A 17318-nucleotide genomic window follows, 5' to 3' on the forward strand; every position below is an offset into this window, starting at 1 on the left:
TGTCGAAAATCAGTTAAAAGGAACGAAATTAACCCCCAAAGTTTTTGCATTTTATCGATTCATTCAATTTGCATTTCTCAACAGAATGTAACTGTTTTCTATTTTACTATTACAACAAATGCCTATTTGTGTTTCACACAAAACAAACACTATTTTTAACAAAACTTTGTTGCATATGTGTATATTAAAGTGGTCCTCATTTTTTAACTTTCAATTTTATTTGCGCTACTCTCTTAAATTGTAACACTAGACGGTAAAAATGATATATGCAAAATTTCAAACTGATTGAACAATGGGAACTCATGCCGCATTTAGATTTAAGTTCAAAATCAGTAATTTTAGGTCAATATTAAACATATCTGTATTTTTCGTATTTAAAAGTATGTATGACTATTTTTTAAATAAAAAGATCGATAGAGAGCAAGCGTTTGCAGTATCTAAATTATTAGAAAATTGGGAATTAACGAATAAAGTTCTAGCCATTTGCTGAAAGAACAAATATGGGACGATTTCAAAATGCCTGTATTATTTTAAAACAAATGCTTGAACGTGAATTATAGTATTTTTCGTATTGTCATCATATGTACGAATTAGTTTTAGCAAGTGTATTTGAAAATAAATTATCAAAATCGTCAATTTAATAGATATTTACATAAAATTGAACTTTTACTTGAAAAACAACAAAAGCATCCAAGAGGTGATTAAGTAGAATTCTTAGAGTTAATCATCATTTTCATTAGCAAAACATTGCTTAAAGAAAATTTATTTCATATTTCCAGAGTATCGTGTTAGGTGCATAACTAAAGCCATTTACATATATGTATACAAAAAGTATTTTTATTTTACGAATAATTTTTATTAAATAACGCGGAATTTATAACAGTTACGAATTTGTGTATATTTATGATCAATTTGTATATTTAAATATGATTTAATGCCCCAATTTTTGAAAATATTTCTAATCGAGATATACGGTTGTTGCAACAGTTTTGCAAATATAAAAAAATTGACGAGAGTGTAAATCAAACAGACCTGGAAAAATTTATATGAAGCACTATCTCTTCTTTGATGCAGATGTATCGCACGATACAAAAAAAACGTATGATTAAACATTTACATATTATTGGAAAAGAAATTTTAACTAAAAAACTTGCTTTAAAGGATGTAGAAAATTACATTAATATCGGTATAAATATTAACTAAGAATGATTTCGAACGAGAAAATGTATTGGGGGATTTATTATTTCAAAAAATTTTCATTTATTTTGTAAGTTAACCAGTAAATATACGTTTTTATTAGTGAACTTTTTATGTTCTTTTTATAACATTCTGGTAGTATAGATCCGTGGTTTTTAGTTTGTAGTTCTGAACATTTATTAGGGAAATTCAATTATTAGACAAAAAATAGAAAAGACGCCATTACCGATAGTCCCGCTATTAACGGACATTAATTATTTAGTTTGGGTCGTGAAGATGGAGGCAATATTGAATATTCGGAAGATAATTAAAAGGTGACAAAAAAAGAAAAACTAAAAGAAAACGCAATGGAAAAAACGAAAGTGGAATGACAGATGCGGAACCAAGGCGCGATAGCGTCTATAAGATTACACCTATCAGATGAGCAAGTATTTCAATTCGCTATAGAAAGTAACATACGCGATGGTTAAAGATATAGAAGGCATATTTGGTTGCGACAGAGGATCAAACAATTGATACAAGTAGTAATCTCGAATTTCTAGGTACGAAAGAAAAAGAACCCTTAAGAGATTATACAAGCGACGCGTCTAATTAAATGGTTAACAATTTGAAGTAGTTCGTGAACATTATGTTTCAAAATGGCAAACTATGTCAAGCGGGAGAAAATTCGAAACTGCGTTACAAAGGCGTAGGCACGATCAAATTTAAAATTAAAGAAAATGCGGATGAGTCGGTCACTAGCTCATCGTTCTTATTCTACAGAACTGATAACAGTTGTAAATTTGTTAATAGAAAATTCGATCAATTTTTAAAACATAACGGAATCACCCACAAGAAAATGGTGCGATACAATCCCGAAAGTGATAGTAAGCTGGAAAGATCTAATTCTATAATCGTACAATTCTGAAACGAACCAGAATGCTATTATACAGAGTGAACGAAATAACTTGATTACCTCGAATATCTCGTTTACATTTTGTAACAGGAAGAAATGACAAAGGAAAAAGTTGCTTGATTTAGAGGGGCAAATATTGCGGCATGCAAACAAATTTTCATGGTCATATTCCTTTAGATTTCAAGATCATCACAATCTTTTTAAATAGTACAACGTGTTTTTATTATCGTTGCATGATAGTCCAAGTCAAGACCAATCCAATGACTTATAATACTATGACCTCCACGTAACCTTAAATGCAAAAATACAAAAATATTTTGGCGAATAATGAAATCACGACTTACATGATTATAAAATATGTTCAAAATACCGTTCTTCATTATCAATGCACTTTTCGATACGTACTCTAAGAGAATACCTAATTTCCATATTTAGTAAAAGCACAATAGATTTCTTAGGGTAGACGGTAAGGCACGATATCGAAGTCTAATAAGGTAGAGGTAATCCGCAACTTTCCCAAACTCGCGAACATAAAGGAATTGCGACGTTGTTAAGAATGGTCAATTTCTACGACTGTTCAGAACGTGACAAAACTACAGATACCATTCGCCATTCTATTGAAAGGCACACCTGTAAAAAAAAGCCGAGGCGGCCATTTGGAAGATATCTTGTCCCATTATTAACTCTCAAGTTTGTACTTTTAGATTAAAAAATAAATATGAAGATTGCTTAAATCATTTGAGTTTTGTTCAAAAAATAAATCGACCGTTGATGATTGGGACACCCTATACTTACACAAACCTCTGGTTTACGCTTTTAAACAGCAGCTAGAGAAATGTACACCGAAACAATTCAAACATTTAGACTTCATACAACACTTTAAAGTCAAATTTAAATAATGTTCAAATACTTTTGGCAGTATACCTTCTTCTCTCCTAAACATATTCTAACGGATCAAGGTAACTTCGTTTGCAAATTAATGGAAACATTCAAAAACGCTTTCAAAATTAAACACGTTTTCACCCACAAAGTAACAGGGGTTTAGAAAAAACGCACGGATTAGTTAAAGATTTGCTACCGACTTGTATAGCTGATAAAGAAAACGACTGGGACGAGAATCTCAATCTCATTTGCATGGGATATAATACTTCTATCCATGAGGGTACAAGCTATACGCCTTCGGAATTAACTTTTGGATATAAAGCCAATATGCCTTCTACAATAGCAACCACTCCTTCTTTTAGTAAAGACAAATTATTCAAACTCTGGAAAAATAGACGAATTCATTAAAAATGCTAGGAAAACGTTCGAACAAAATAAAAAACAATATAAGAAAGATCAGAACAAAAGAATAATCAAACTATAATCAAATTTTAAATGTAAAAGACCAAGTCTTACTTCACAACAATCATAAGTCAAATAAATGAGATTCAAAATGGCTAAGGCCTGCAACCATCTGCAGAGGTCTATACTGAGACCCCTGTTAGGGAACCTCGGGTACGACATCTTTTTGCGGGCTGAAGACCTCCCTGACAGCGTCAACCTAACGTGTTATGCGAATGACACATTGGTGCTAACCATCAAAATCAAAAATATAATAGATGATTTTCTATTCTTAAAGAAATAACTGCATGTATTTACAAAGTTAACTTGAGAAAACCTAATATAACTTCGTGAAATGATGATTCCAATAATTACCTCTAAATCCCGAAATTTAATCCAAGCTATTGTTGAATTTCTGTTTAAACTATGAACTTACAATTTAAAGAACATAAGTGCCACAATTCTTGAATCAGGACGTAAACATCAAGTATCTGATTTCTGTGCATTAATCATGAATTCCTTTAAAAAAGGTACTGAATTTTAGCTTTGAATTTTTGATTTATAATTAATTTTCGAAAAACATTATAGAAAATTAAACATCATTATTGCTACAAAGTTATATGATATCCACCAATCAGCCTCAAATAAAAAAAATGCTGTTATGTAAACATTTTACAATTTGTACAAATGACTATATTGTTAATATAGTCAATGTGTTCTAATTGTAAAAATACGACAGTCGCTTGATAACTTCAATAAAATAACTTCATAATGCAAATTTTTTAATTATTTTAATTTTTTTAAATTCAAATTTTGCAGCAAAAAAATTCGAAAAAGACATCCTAACCTAAAAGCAACATTTCTCACTGTTACTCCCTTTAAAATAAGAATAGAGAATTGAAACTTCATAACAATGTTCTTTTTAAAAAACTATAGACAAGACCAATTCGTTTGAGATGAAATTTTCACATACAATTCGTTCATACTGTATAGATGATACTATTATAAAAATATGTAAAGTATAAAAATTTGTTTGCGTGTAAAATGTTTAGGTTGAAAATATTCTACAGAACGTATTTCTTAAACAATAAATTTTATAAGATAGATTTTCTAAAGACGACAAAGTATATTAGAGTATTAAACGGATAGTTTTCTTACATTTTCAATACTGTTACTTTCGTTCTGATGAAAAACATATTGTACAAATCCACTTGACACTAAAATTAAGAGATCACTAATTTTGGACCAAAAAATTATCGATCTTGAACTGCTGACATTTTGTAAAAAAAAAAAAGAGAAACGTACAAAGGTGTACCTTTGCTCATTTTAAAGGACAAAACTCTACCTTTTCAACACAGAATTGAATGTTTTCAAAAATACTTTTGTACTCGGATGTGGAACGAGAAAATGAAGATGCTTCTTGTCTCCAAAAATTTTCATTAATAGCTTATCTAAGCTATTGACCATGAAGGTTTAAACCATGTGCATACATATATATCATTAGTTTCGGTATAACTTCTCATGTTGGAAAAATCTGTTAGAAAATGCACATCACACCTTGGTAACTCTTCTTATTAGTTACGCGAGAGTTACAGTGAAAAAGTTAATTAACTACTAATATAAAAATGAGTTTTGAGTTATTAACCACGACTGCCTGTCACACAAAAGGAACAAATAATAATTGCTTTTTCGAAAAAAGCATATGAAGATGCATGCTTAGAGGAGAAATCAATCGCAACCTAGAGTAGGCGCAGATAGGCATCTCGCGGAGGCTCCTCTAATGGCCAATGGTACAGTCGTGTGTGCTCCTGGAGCTAAACTGGAAACCTTACCGAAAACTACGCCTTTCTTTGAAGAACTCGGCGGCCTAGGAAGACTACTATATTGGCTGGTATGCCTTCCAAGTCTCTCTTCCTGTAATAAATGTCTAACAATAATGTTTGTCTCTATTTAGTAATTATATTAGTTGTACACCCACAAGAGTTGGGTACATGATTTTTTTAAAAATAAATTGAATTTCATTAAAATTATGTTAACTTACATTTGTCACAAGGCTTGCACTACGAAGTGCAAGATTTTCGTGTTCTAAATTTGTTTGTCTGAGCTTCATTTCTGAGAAAGAGCTTAAAAGCTCTAACTTTTGTGTTTCCAAAGCACTTTTTGAGATCACTTCCTTTAAAAATAGAAATTACTGGTATCAAAGCATAATAGGAATAAGGTATAAATAACAATGGAATAGAGTAAACAAAAATAGAATAAAATTAACAAAAAACTTGGAATATGTTACAATGAAGCACTAAGAAAACTAATAGAATATTATAATGAAAACAAATGAATAAAATTACTTTCTGTAATGCTTCTTCCATTCTTCTAAGAGAATCCTTCTTCTCTCGAAGTATACTTTCCAATTCTTGAATTTTAGTGGATTGTGCATCTACCTGCTCAGATAAAACTGATACTTCCATACATAATGCTCCACGTTCATTTTCTGATTTCCGTAAACGTTCCTACAATATTAAAATTAACACTACATAAATCATGTAATATTTCAAAGTATAAATTACATAATTACTGAATAATTTAATAATAATAATGCTTTAGGAACACAAATTTTATAATTGCAGATTCTATATTACTAATAACCTACATACATAGATATACATTAACATTCTGTTAATACAATCACTGTTAAAACATTCTCAAATTTAACACCAATGGATTTTTATTTATCAAACCACATCAAATGTTTTCTATAGCATATGAGTAGAAAATAAAATAGAAAAATTATTCTTGCTTTTGATGGCATCACTTTAAAAAAATAAATATATCAGAAAACGTTTACAGCACATGTATTTTACCAAAGATGGAATGACACTAGTCTTCATATGCACATCAACAATTAAAAATATATTTTTGTTAATAATAAACGTTGATATCAAGAAATATGAGTGTGGTTTATTACGCAGTGTTACTTTAAATCTAAAACAATTTTAAATTGCTACAAATACAAGCATTGGAGTAACATTTGTTAAATGAAGACATATGTGAGATCATACATACATGCACAGGTACTTAGTTGATAAATCGACATTGATTTATTTAAAAATGAAACTTTACACAAATAAATGTCACCCTTTATTTTTTACTTATTTTTTTCATATAGATTTACCCCTTTATGGGTTGTATCATAAATTCGGAAACCTCTTGAAAATCCTCCATATTTCTAGATACAATATTTTAATTTTTCTTGGACAATATTGAACTTATGATATTATAAATCCTTACTTGCAGATAAAATTAATATTTACTTCTACATGTATGATTGTGTATTAATTAACATAATAATTAATAGTACTGTACTAAATTGTTTGATATAAATAATAAAAATGCTAAAGTAAAAAATTTCTTGAGAGATAAAATAACATGGTACCCGATTGCCTGTTTATATTAGTACAAAGTTGTATGATGTAAAGCATAGGAATAATGAAAAACATAAACATTTCAATTAATTTACCGGTTGCATCCACTGCAATAAAATTTCAGTAGTGGCTGCATCAGGAGCAGAAGGAGGACTTGGAGCATTTTTAATTGCAGATATGAGATTTCTCGTAGCCTCTTTAACAGAATCTTTCCATTCTGTACTTCCTTCGTTATTACTTTCCGTACAAACACCTAAGAATATATATTTGTTATTCTTTATATGTATATTTTCATTCAAACTTAATGTTATATATTATAAAGTTATGGTTGAAACTTAATACAATTTATAAAAAGTAAAAAATTTACAACTTGAAAACTTTAAAATGCAAATTTTTACTAAATAAAACCTTCTAGCTATTATAAAGAGTAAATGTTTATCCATTTTTATTTGACCTTATAATAATACATATTGTGTTTTCAATACATTTGCTGTTGATACAAAGTTTCACTTCACTTACATATGGAGAAATAAATAAATTAAGAAGTTGATTGTTTAAGTGCACATAAACAGAAGTAGGTAATCATCGTTTAAGTACACATAAGTAGTTAATCATTATTTAAGGGGATATACTAATCCAGCACTTTAAAAAGATTTCTTTTATCTTCAATAATTGATCATAGACATTTTTTACAATAAATCAAAACATAGATATCTGTACAAAACTTGACTAAGTGTTCAACTACTATGTGCTCAACATTTTTGTATCCTAAGTTGCAAAAATTATGTAAAAAATTATGGCATGAACTAAAATATGCTCTCTAACATTTGTGTACATAGATTCCAATTAAAATTAATATAAAGAAAAAATCATGAGTTACCAGAAATAATATCATCCATTTGTAACAAAGCAGCTTCTAACATCTTACTGGCCTCACTTGAATTCTTTGTAAGAAAAGTTGACTCACCGGCATGTATTATCGTTTCATTGCTTTTCTCACTTTTACCCATTGTTGGTGTCTAAATAAGAAAAACGTCATGTATCCAAAGGTATATAACACATAAATAAATTTTATAGTAACTATATATAAATTATACAGATATTACGAATATTATAAAATATTAAACCAAATTTATACAAAATTTTTCAAAATCAAATTGATGACAAAATGTATAAAAATTAAATTGATGACAAATTGTATAAAAATTAAATACATATAACCTAACAAATTGTTTACAAACTTATTTCTATGCGTTACAATAATTACTATAATAAAAATCATTTAAAAAATGAATTTAAAATCATAGTTCCATTTTTAGATTTATAATAATGGAAAAAAAAACAAAAAGAGCAAGACAGGGACAGATAAAATGAAATTATATCTGAATATATATGAATAATATCTGTCAAACAGATAAACAATTCAATATTTTAAATAATCAAATTTAAAATATTAACCACTTTTTTTGTTAATTATATATGTTTGCAATTCTTAGACTAAAGATATAAACATAGATAATTTGTTTGATAATTAATAAAAACGAAAATATGAATTCATCTAAACCAACTTCTTGAAAAAACTCACCTTGTTGCACCATGATTGAAACTGAAATTGATTAATCAATGCTTTTAGACTTCTTTGAATTTTCAGTCAAGAATTACTTCTAACCATAAAATGATAACACGAGAATAATCAACAGGTGTTAAGAACAACGCCCAATAGTTTACCGCCATGATAGTATTCTTTTTTTCACGTTACGAGCATGCGCGTGCATCTTTATCTTTTTCTAAGACTGTACATAGTTATGTACATTGAAAACGATTCTCAAAGTTGGCGACTGCTAGTAGTAACGCACGATCACTGTGGTCAGAAAAAGCATTGCAATCTACCCAGCACCATATTGAATTTTCTCTACCATTGTACACACTAACGCAAGAACTGCATGCATTAGCACACTTTCATTGCAATCTTCATTCATCATATCTCCCACGCCTAATATACAATGCCAGTCGAAAGGTGTACATTTTATTGCACATTCCTGTAGATTTCATGATTTCACTTCCGATTTTATCAGAGTTATTACAAAATAAAAGAAATGAGTGAAGATTATTTAAGGAAAGACACTACTGAGGAAGCTTAGAATAAAATATTCAAGGAAATAAAATGTTCTGCTAAGAGTTAATTTGTTTGTTATAAATACAATTGTTTCACCGCTAGTATAAAGCCACTGTAATTGGCTAAATACTCGCAAAATTAGTGGAAGAGATACTTAAAAAATATTATTATTTTTTTATCCATCGGGAATACATACAAGAGTTGCAAAAGAATTTCATCGTTTGCATTCTAATTATGAAGAATGCAAACACATTTAATTATGAAAACTATGTTTACATGTATGATATTTGAGGAATATTTTTGTCGCCTGGCCCTAGTTTTTTGTCCTTTATTCGTGGAAAAAATCTTCTAAAACCTCCTCCGACTCCTTGGAGTGGATAACGGAACATGGGATTCTCCACAATGGTGTGGAAGTATTCATCTTGGATAAAACATAAATAGGGAAAAATATTTCGACGTTCGTACTATGTTTTAGATTCAAAATTTTAAACACAAAGATTTGAGCTAGCTTAGCAAAATCAATCGCAGCCAACTTCATGGAAGAGTTAGGAAGTTGTACAGGGTAATTCTTTCAGTAGAGAACTCAATGGAGATTTTTTCGTAATAATTGTGATTTAAAAACTAAACTCGCACAAGGTTATCGCTCGGATATTAAGCAGCGACACTGCTTTAAATCTACTGGTGAGAAAATTACTCTGTAGATATACAAATATCAAAATCTATCAATAAATATCGATAGTTTTTATATCTCGATTTCGCAATATCGATGGTAAAAGTACGGTGTCTTCTACGCTACCTTCACTCGTGATGCTTTTTCTAGCATCCTTACCTTTGATTTAAAACGTAAATGGTTAAGGAACTACATATAATTTTATAATTCTAATGAAAAGTTTCAAATATCGAATTAATTAAATAAACGATATATGTGTCGATAAACAATGTTTATAATTAGATGGTATTTAACTCAACCTTAACCTTTACTGTGTTCTACGCGTATTTTTACAGATAAGAGATGTTTTATCTGACTCACATTGCTATTACACAACGATATATTTTAAAAATAAATGAATTTTATAAAATGCTTATTTATCTGTAGCTTATCATTTATTGAAAATTTATTAAACTTTTACAATGTATCTGAGATAATCACAAATATATAAGATAAGAAGAATTTCTCAAAGTATTCACAAAACAGTGATCATAAGTATGTTGTCAATTTTTGTTAAAAATGAAGGACGGATTAATTTTTTGCAAAAGTGTTTGCATTTTCAAACTAAAAGATCTTTTACAGAAAAGGTAAGATATAAAACGAATTTTTAAGTTCATTCTTACTTTATAGATTTTTACACTGACTAACAAAATGTAACTCCACACATTTCAATTCTTAAATAATATAAAATCTAATGTACTAATGTAATTGTATAGAAATATAATACTATTTTTTTATTTTTGAATTCAATTATTACTTGCATTTTTTTAATCAAGCTTCTAATTAAATTTGAAAATTGTTTCTTTCCTCAAAGAAAACATTTCATCACTTAAAATTTTTGCAAGATCTTTACAACACAATGACAGCTTTTTTTTATTTAAAATAGGCTACAAATAACTTCACTACACGTGTTAGTTCACTTTGTATGTTGAATATTCCAATAACTGGATTACCTCTTTATTTAAATAATATAGAGCATATCAGGCTACATGGAAATAGGCATGAAATTGAAATTGCCCTCTATAAAAGAAGCAAAATGTATAATAAGTTCATGAAAAATTACCTGTACATATTAGTAGGCTGTAAGAGCTTCATTTTCCAAGTAGACTACATCTGACTATACCATTGGCCATGCTTGCACACATCATTCAAGAATCTTCTCCTAATGTTGTTCTTGTAGAGAGTAGTCCGAGTCCTTGGGCTACCTGTAAATTTTTTCTCTTCTATGTGAAGATCTTGAACTGAATTTAAACTCATTTGAATACGAAATTGTCTCTAATTATTTTATACGTCAAACTTGTTAACAATATTAAATTTTTTGAACTTTCAAAACCTTTTGGTACACATCATATGATTTAAAAATGGAAAAATTATGTCATCTATGGAAATTAATATTCTCATCCCTAACTGTTTTGAAGATACAGTATATACTAATTGCAAAGGACACATACATCTTACGATGTTATTAAATTTAATATATCTAATTATTTTATTAATAAAGAGTAAATTATTATGTAATAGTATAATATAGTGCCTTTAGAAAATTTATAAATAAATTATATTAATTTCTGTTACTTTATAGAACATTTCCAATAGAATCGTACAAAAGAAAAAGGATTCTAGTTTTATAATACCAAATAAATTAAAAAATGGTTTTGAATCAATAAAAAACTCTCTTGCATCCTGGAAGAATGATGAAATTAATGATGATTCAGTACCATGGATAAATGAACCACCAATAATTTCACAATATTGTGATATTGTCATAATTGGAGGTGGAGTAATGGGTAGTTCCATAGCTTATTGGTTGAAAAAACGGATATACAACGATTCCAGAATTATAGTTATTGAGAAAGACCCTACAGTATGTTTCTTTCTACATAATTTTGTTTATTTTTAATTTATTAAACATTTACAATTTGTTTTTGTTTCTTTTTTCTCAAATATACCAATTAAATTTTACAAATTTGAAGCAATAATGTCAGAATTAACTATGAAAAGAAGGTACAATGCATTTGATAAAATAAATTTGATTTGTACTTACAGTATACAAAAGCATCAACAGTTCTCTCTGTTGGAGGTTTACGCCAACAATTTTCTCTTGAAGAAAATATTGAAATGTCTCTTTTTGGTGCAGAGTTTATACGCAACATCAATGATTACTTAGGTGTTGAAGGACAGCCTTTAATTGAGCCATACTTTCATCCATATGGATACTTAATGTTGGCGAGTGAAAACGGAGCCAAAATATTATCAGAAAACTCTAAATTGCAAAATTTTCTTGGAGCAAAGAATATTTTGCTGTCATCAACCAAATTGAAAGATATGTTTCCTTGGTTAAGTACAGGAGATATTGCATTGGGTTGTTTAGGATTAGAGAAAGAGGGTTGGTTTGATCCATGGTCCTTACTTTGTGCATTTAAAAAGAAAGCATTAGTTTTAGGAGTAGAATATGCCTATGCAGAAGCTAAAGGATTTATGTACAAGGAGAATTTTTGTAACTATGAAGATCATTTGGATAAATTGATTGTAAGATTTTTATTTAATCTTTATGTTAACTACAAATGAAATCTCTGTAATGTATTAACCCTTGTTTGACAAATCTGAGTCATTTTTAATCCGATGCTTAAAATATAATTAGATTTGAAATGTAATTTAAAACATGTTTCAGAATGTCAGACTTCAGTATGGGTCAAATTAATTCTTATTCAGCTTTTATTTTCCACATTTTTATCCAGTAATTCTTACAACTCGTAACTTTCAAAGTATATAAAACTAAAAACATAAAGCTCTTTTTATCGTATATTATATTATTCTAGATGGAAAAATTTAGAAATATACAAATATAATCTTTATTAGATAAAAACTCCAGAGGGTGAAACAAGAACTATAAAATTTTCTATAGCTATTGTGGCTGCTGGTGCTTCTAGTGGAGAAATTGCTAAGATGGCTAAAATTGGTACAGAAAATGGAATCCGGAGCCTATCACTGCCTGTTGAACCAAGGTAATTGATTAATAATTTATTTTATCTTATATTAATTAAAATATTAAATAAACATGTTCTAAAAGTTTAAGTATTATAGTTTAAGGTAGAGATTTAAAATCAACATTGTTTCGGTATCAGTAATTTTCGGTTTATATATAGACTAATTATAAGATGAAATTGACTCTAAGCAAGTATTTTCGGACTTATCCTTTCTAATAATGGAAACAGTTAATTTTTATGTTTGCTTCGTGAACCTTTAGAGGACATCAATCTTCAGATGTAAATATCTCGCAATTGAATGATCATAGTTATGATTTTATAAATCATAAATCAGTTTTATAACTAACTCAGTTTAAACATTAAAATCAGTACGAACGTTTTAGAAATTAAAAAGAAATACAATAATTGACGTAGTCAAAGTAATAATTTCATTAAATTTGATTAGATTTCGTGCCATATAGGTATCTTAAGCGATGATAAAAGTATCCACTTTTAATACTGTAGAGAATATGAATAATTATGTAGTAATTTTATTTCACAGGAAAAGATATGTATATTGTTTCCATTGTCCGGACGGACCAAGTTTAAACACCCCATTAACAATAGATTATACAGGCACATATTTTAGGTGAGAGATAAGTAAAATTAAATTTTCTTAAAAACCAACAATACAATGTCTTTTAATAAATAAATTGTAATATTTGTTTTAGAAGAGAAGGCTTAGCAGGCACTTATATTTGCGGAAGATCACCGCTTGAATCCGAAGAGCCTTCAGTTCAAGACTTGACTGTTGATGATGACTACTTCAACGAAATAATCTGGCCCACACTTGCACAGAGAGTTAAAAGTTTTGCAAAGTTAAAGGTATATTTAAATTTCCCAAATTTCTCTTTACTTAAAATATTTAAGACTTTAATTCTGTTCATAGAAATATCTTTCTTATTTAAAGTAATATGTTTAAATAAGTAAAAGTATCTATAAAGCAAAACGTAAATATTGGATTTTTGGTAATACACTTTTTTTTTTATAGTTGATATCATCTTGGGCAGGATACTACGAGTTTAATACCTTTGATCAAAATGGAATAATTGGATCACATCCATATTATAAGAATTTATTTTTCGCAACTGGATTTAGTGGACATGGAATTCAACAGGCGCCGGCTGTTGGAAGAGCAATTTCAGAATTAATTATTGATGGGGAATTTATGACAATTGATCTATCGCATCTCGGATTTGATAGAATTATTTATGAGAAACCTAGATTTGAAACTAATATTATTTGAAGTATATATTTACATGTATAGCAGGACATGGGGAGTTCCATGTATATACACAGGTCAACATGTTATATGTAGATAAATTTACACTTTCATCAGCTACGAGAATGTAATAATAAATACATGTGGTCGTATATATAGTCGGGGCCAAACAATACGACGGGGAAATGAGATTGAGTAGATAAAAAAAGTTCGTTTAATCTTAGAACTAAAAATGCTTCATGGAAAAGTTATTGAAGTATGTCCCATTGGCACCACACCATAAAATTTAGTTTATATGACCATGCTCTTCTCTATTTTAGAAGGATTGTACATGAATTTCTTAATGAAAGATTCCCTCAACATTGTATTGGTTGCTGTGGATCTATAATTAGTAGTTCCACGAGTGAAAGGCCGCATTTTAATAGAAGGGAGATCTTTCGAAAATTGATTATAACTGACATAATAATTGAACAAAATTTTTGAATGTTTATAACTTCTTAATAAAGCATTTTTGAACATAAGTTTACTTGAATTTTTTTACCTACGTGGTTCCTATTACTACATTGTATAAATTTGACTTCAACCTTTCCAAATATCCTCTATACATGTAGCTGATTTTGAAATTCTTGAATATGATCTTGGAAATAATTTGTCAACCATAATATTTGACATCTGCAAATGAATAATTTTTGTGTGAAGTATTTATTTGTGTTGCATAAAGACAATTATTGAGATGTACAGGTTTGATGAAACACTCTACATAATCACAAATAATTTTAACTTGAAACTAAATCTACTATCTGTTATATTTAGACTATCATATAATTTAATTACTTGCTATTAAAGCTTAAAAAATGTTCAAGGGTGCAATGTTAAATATACATTTAAATATCTATACCTTACAAATTTATTATTCCCTCAATATTTAATAGAAAACATAAATATGAAATAATACTTATTACAAATTACATCTTGACATATTATGTAACATGAAACACTAACCACAAGAAAGATTGATGTAAAATTTGTTACTTAGGTGATAGCACTATTATGGAGGAAATGAAAAGCGGAGGAAGGCAAGTGTAATTTAATCAATTTTCTTGTCACCACTCGATAAAGAACATTTGGCATGTTCTTCACATAGACGGTCATATTCTTTAGCAAGCGCTTCAGCTTGTGACTTTATAGCCTCTTTATCAGCTTTTTCTTTGGTAAATTTATTCTCTATTTCCTGATTTTTTACTTCTAGTTCCTTAAGTTGATGTTTCAATTCAGATAGAACTTTATCATGGGCTTCATTTGAATCATTTTGTGCACTTTCTCCAACTGTTTTTTGAGACAACAAACTTTTTGCAGTTGTTGTTGCAGACTGAGCTTGTCGCATAGCTGCTACACTCTGTGCTAATAGTGTAGCTTGAGATGAAATTAAGATTACAAGACGTCGTATAACGAGACATAAAAATAATGCAAAACCAGATATATAAAAATTTCTTTGAGCTCTGAACAATTTCATGTTTCCTATATAAAACAATGATAAAATTACAAGTAAAGGGAACATTGCAATTAAATTTTACATTAAACACTATAAATATTTTGTACAATATAAAATTATATCTACCTTGCATCTCAGTATCCAAATGAGCATGATCTGAAGTTTCTCCAACTGTGGAATATTTTCGAATTTCTCTAATAGCATCCAATAAACATAATATTAATATAACAAGTAGAACTAAAAAATATATGGATGCTTGATTATGTAAGGTTTGCAGGAATCGAGATTTAAAAATCTTTTGCCATTTCATTGGAGAGATTATTGGCAAAACCAATAATAATACTAAAATGATTTCTGCATATAGAAATCCAGCAATTATTGTCCATTGTAAACTCATGGCTTTTTTTATTCTAAATCTATGTTAATATCTGTAAAAAAAAAACAATATTAAATTGTAATTTTTCAAACAGCATATACCATAATAATAATAAAAGAAATTAATAATTTTGGTATTTAAATTAAAATATATTTTTTATATTGTTCTCTTAATTTACATTAATAAGAGTTTCTTAATTATACTTTTATTTCTCTTTATGTTATAATTTTAAAAAATAATTATTAAATCTTTAAGCAATGAAGTCTTTCTATTAAAAATTTTACTAATAACTGTTATTTATAGGACAGTTTCATTTCATATTATGATGTAACCTATACATATTAGTAACAATATGATCCCTATTTTTAACTTTTAATCTTTTTTTAAATAAAATAAGTTATAAACAAAATCTTAATATATAATAGTGCTTTTAATACTATTTACTATGAGAGAAGTGAAAATGAATGTATGATTGAAAAATATTAAGGAATATAGTATTTTGTTCTTTTCGTTTTAAATATTTTTTCATTTTAGTGTACTTATGTATGTTATTATTGTATTTATGTAGCAGCTGTAACAATTTAGGAATAATATCAACCTTTTTACTAAGTGAATTGAAAAGTTTAATATATGCAATATATCTAAAATTTGTAAAAAAAGTTGACTGATAGATATAGAAATTTTATATTAAATATACCAATTTCACTAACAATTTTTGTATAACATGATTCTTTAAATATTCACTTTAACTAAAAATTATTCTAAAAATAAAACAAAACGTCCAAAATATCATACCGGTAATTGGCAAGAGCCACAGGTAATAAGTAAGTTCAAAGTCTTACGTTAACGTCGCAAATTTTATAAATACATCGCTTTCTATAGCGTCACTATCAGATTTACATATAACTAAGTGCACTTAAAATTATTCGTCACATCTATACAAACCTTAAGTTCATGGTTTACTTGAATTAGTATATTGTTCATACAACTTAAAAGCAATGTGAATGGAAAAAATAACTGTCATGAGATTGATTCAAGGAATCCCATTGGTAGGCTATATTGATACGTTTTCGACTGGGGATATATTATAGGATCAACACACAACGAATTAATACACACCATAAACAATCGTACACGATTATAATACAATTAGTCGTATCCCCATGCCTCCCTTACAAACAATGCTTATCGGTAGAAAGTGTTGCAATTTAGCATATTTTCACATTGCATCGTAACAGCTGGCAACAGTAGTAACCAACTTAGTATAACGTCACTTTGCTCAGTAACGAGAGAAAAACTAACCGTACTTTAATCTAATTTATTGCTACTAAAGCAGTATTAATTTTTATGAATTAGGTTAAAATAGAGCTAATTTTTCTATCGTTGCATAGTAAAGGGAATGTAACTTCACGCTAGTTTGAAAGGAGTCGATTGCGAACCACTGATGAGTTTACGGAAATTGTAAGTGATGACCGACTAGCTTAGCATACTGATACATACTGCGTCACGAACGTGCATTTGTAATTAAAAAGTTCAACGTATA

General features: G+C 28.5%; 3 protein-coding genes across 9 annotated transcripts in view; 1 reads left to right on the forward strand and 2 right to left on the reverse strand.

Moving 5' to 3' along the window:
* The window catches only part of Liprin-beta (liprin-beta 1), a 26580-nt gene extending 15722 nt beyond the window's left edge, over positions 1–10858 (reverse strand). The window contains exons 1-6 of one of the 3 annotated variants that reach the window (XM_076305302.1): positions 10723–10858; positions 7715–7853; positions 6930–7087; positions 5761–5922; positions 5457–5588; positions 5155–5329 (exon numbers count right to left, since the gene is read on the reverse strand). In XM_076305302.1, the coding sequence (XP_076161417.1) occupies positions 5155–5329; positions 5457–5588; positions 5761–5922; positions 6930–7087; positions 7715–7844 (757 nt within the window). In that variant the 5' untranslated portion in view covers positions 7845–7853; positions 10723–10858. Of the gene's footprint in view, positions 1–5154; positions 5330–5456; positions 5589–5760; positions 5923–6929; positions 7088–7714; positions 7854–8419; positions 8712–10722 lie in introns of those variants that run through there. The other 2 variants (XM_076305303.1, XM_076305300.1) reach the window with 2 other exon arrangements.
* On the forward strand, positions 9510–14428 carry LOC143143712 (FAD-dependent oxidoreductase domain-containing protein 1). 2 transcript variants are annotated; one of them, XM_076305304.1, is made up of 8 exons: positions 9510–9631; positions 9956–10246; positions 11242–11523; positions 11706–12188; positions 12519–12664; positions 13188–13274; positions 13357–13510; positions 13677–14428. In XM_076305304.1, the coding sequence occupies exons 2-8, from the start codon at positions 10157–10159 to the stop codon at positions 13929–13931; spliced, it is 1497 nt and encodes a 498-aa protein (XP_076161419.1). In that variant the 5' UTR covers positions 9510–9631; positions 9956–10156; the 3' UTR covers positions 13932–14428. The 2 variants fall into 2 exon arrangements, with proteins under 2 accessions (XP_076161419.1, XP_076161420.1); XM_076305305.1 differs by having other exon boundaries at positions 9518–9631; positions 10047–10246.
* Positions 13625–17240, reverse strand: LOC143143713 (B-cell receptor-associated protein 31-like). Of its 4 annotated transcripts, XR_012991222.1 has the most exons (4): positions 16571–16697; positions 15526–15827; positions 14910–15425; positions 13625–14579 (listed from the first exon to the last, which is right to left on the reverse strand). XR_012991222.1 is itself a non-coding variant. In XM_076305308.1 (3 exons), exons 2-3 carry the CDS (start codon positions 15794–15796, stop codon positions 14995–14997), a joined length of 702 nt encoding a protein of 233 aa, XP_076161423.1. In that variant the 5' UTR covers positions 15797–15827; positions 16895–17240; the 3' UTR covers positions 14797–14994. The 4 variants fall into 4 exon arrangements, 3 of the variants coding, with proteins under 3 accessions (XP_076161423.1, XP_076161422.1, XP_076161421.1); XM_076305308.1 differs by lacking the exons at positions 13625–14579; positions 16571–16697 and adding an exon at positions 16895–17240 and having other exon boundaries at positions 14797–15425; XM_076305307.1 differs by lacking the exons at positions 13625–14579; positions 16571–16697 and adding an exon at positions 16721–16864 and having other exon boundaries at positions 14797–15425.
* Between the last annotated feature and the right edge of the window lie 78 nt (positions 17241–17318).

The sequence above is a fragment of the Ptiloglossa arizonensis genome, chromosome 2 (genome assembly GCF_051014685.1).
Source record: "Ptiloglossa arizonensis isolate GNS036 chromosome 2, iyPtiAriz1_principal, whole genome shotgun sequence".
Lineage (NCBI taxonomy): Eukaryota > Metazoa > Arthropoda > Insecta > Hymenoptera > Colletidae > Ptiloglossa > Ptiloglossa arizonensis.

Bases quoted from the DNA above. Each gene is read 5' to 3' on its own strand.
- LOC143143712 (XM_076305304.1), top strand. From the start codon at position 10,157: ATGTTGTCAATTTTTGTTAAAAATGAAGGACGGATTAATTTTTTGCAA. The intron at 11,524-11,705 runs GTATGTTTCTTT...TTGTACTTACAG, and splicing joins TTATTGAGAAAGACCCTACA to TATACAAAAGCATCAACAGT. The intron at 12,665-13,187 runs GTAATTGATTAA...TTTATTTCACAG, and splicing joins TCACTGCCTGTTGAACCAAG to GAAAAGATATGTATATTGTT.
- LOC143143713 (XM_076305308.1), bottom strand. From the start codon at position 15,796: ATGAGTTTACAATGGACAATAATTGCTGGATTTCTATATGCAGAAATC. The intron at 15,426-15,525 runs GTAGATATAATT...TGTTTTATATAG, and splicing joins TTTGGATACTGAGATGCAAG to GAAACATGAAATTGTTCAGA.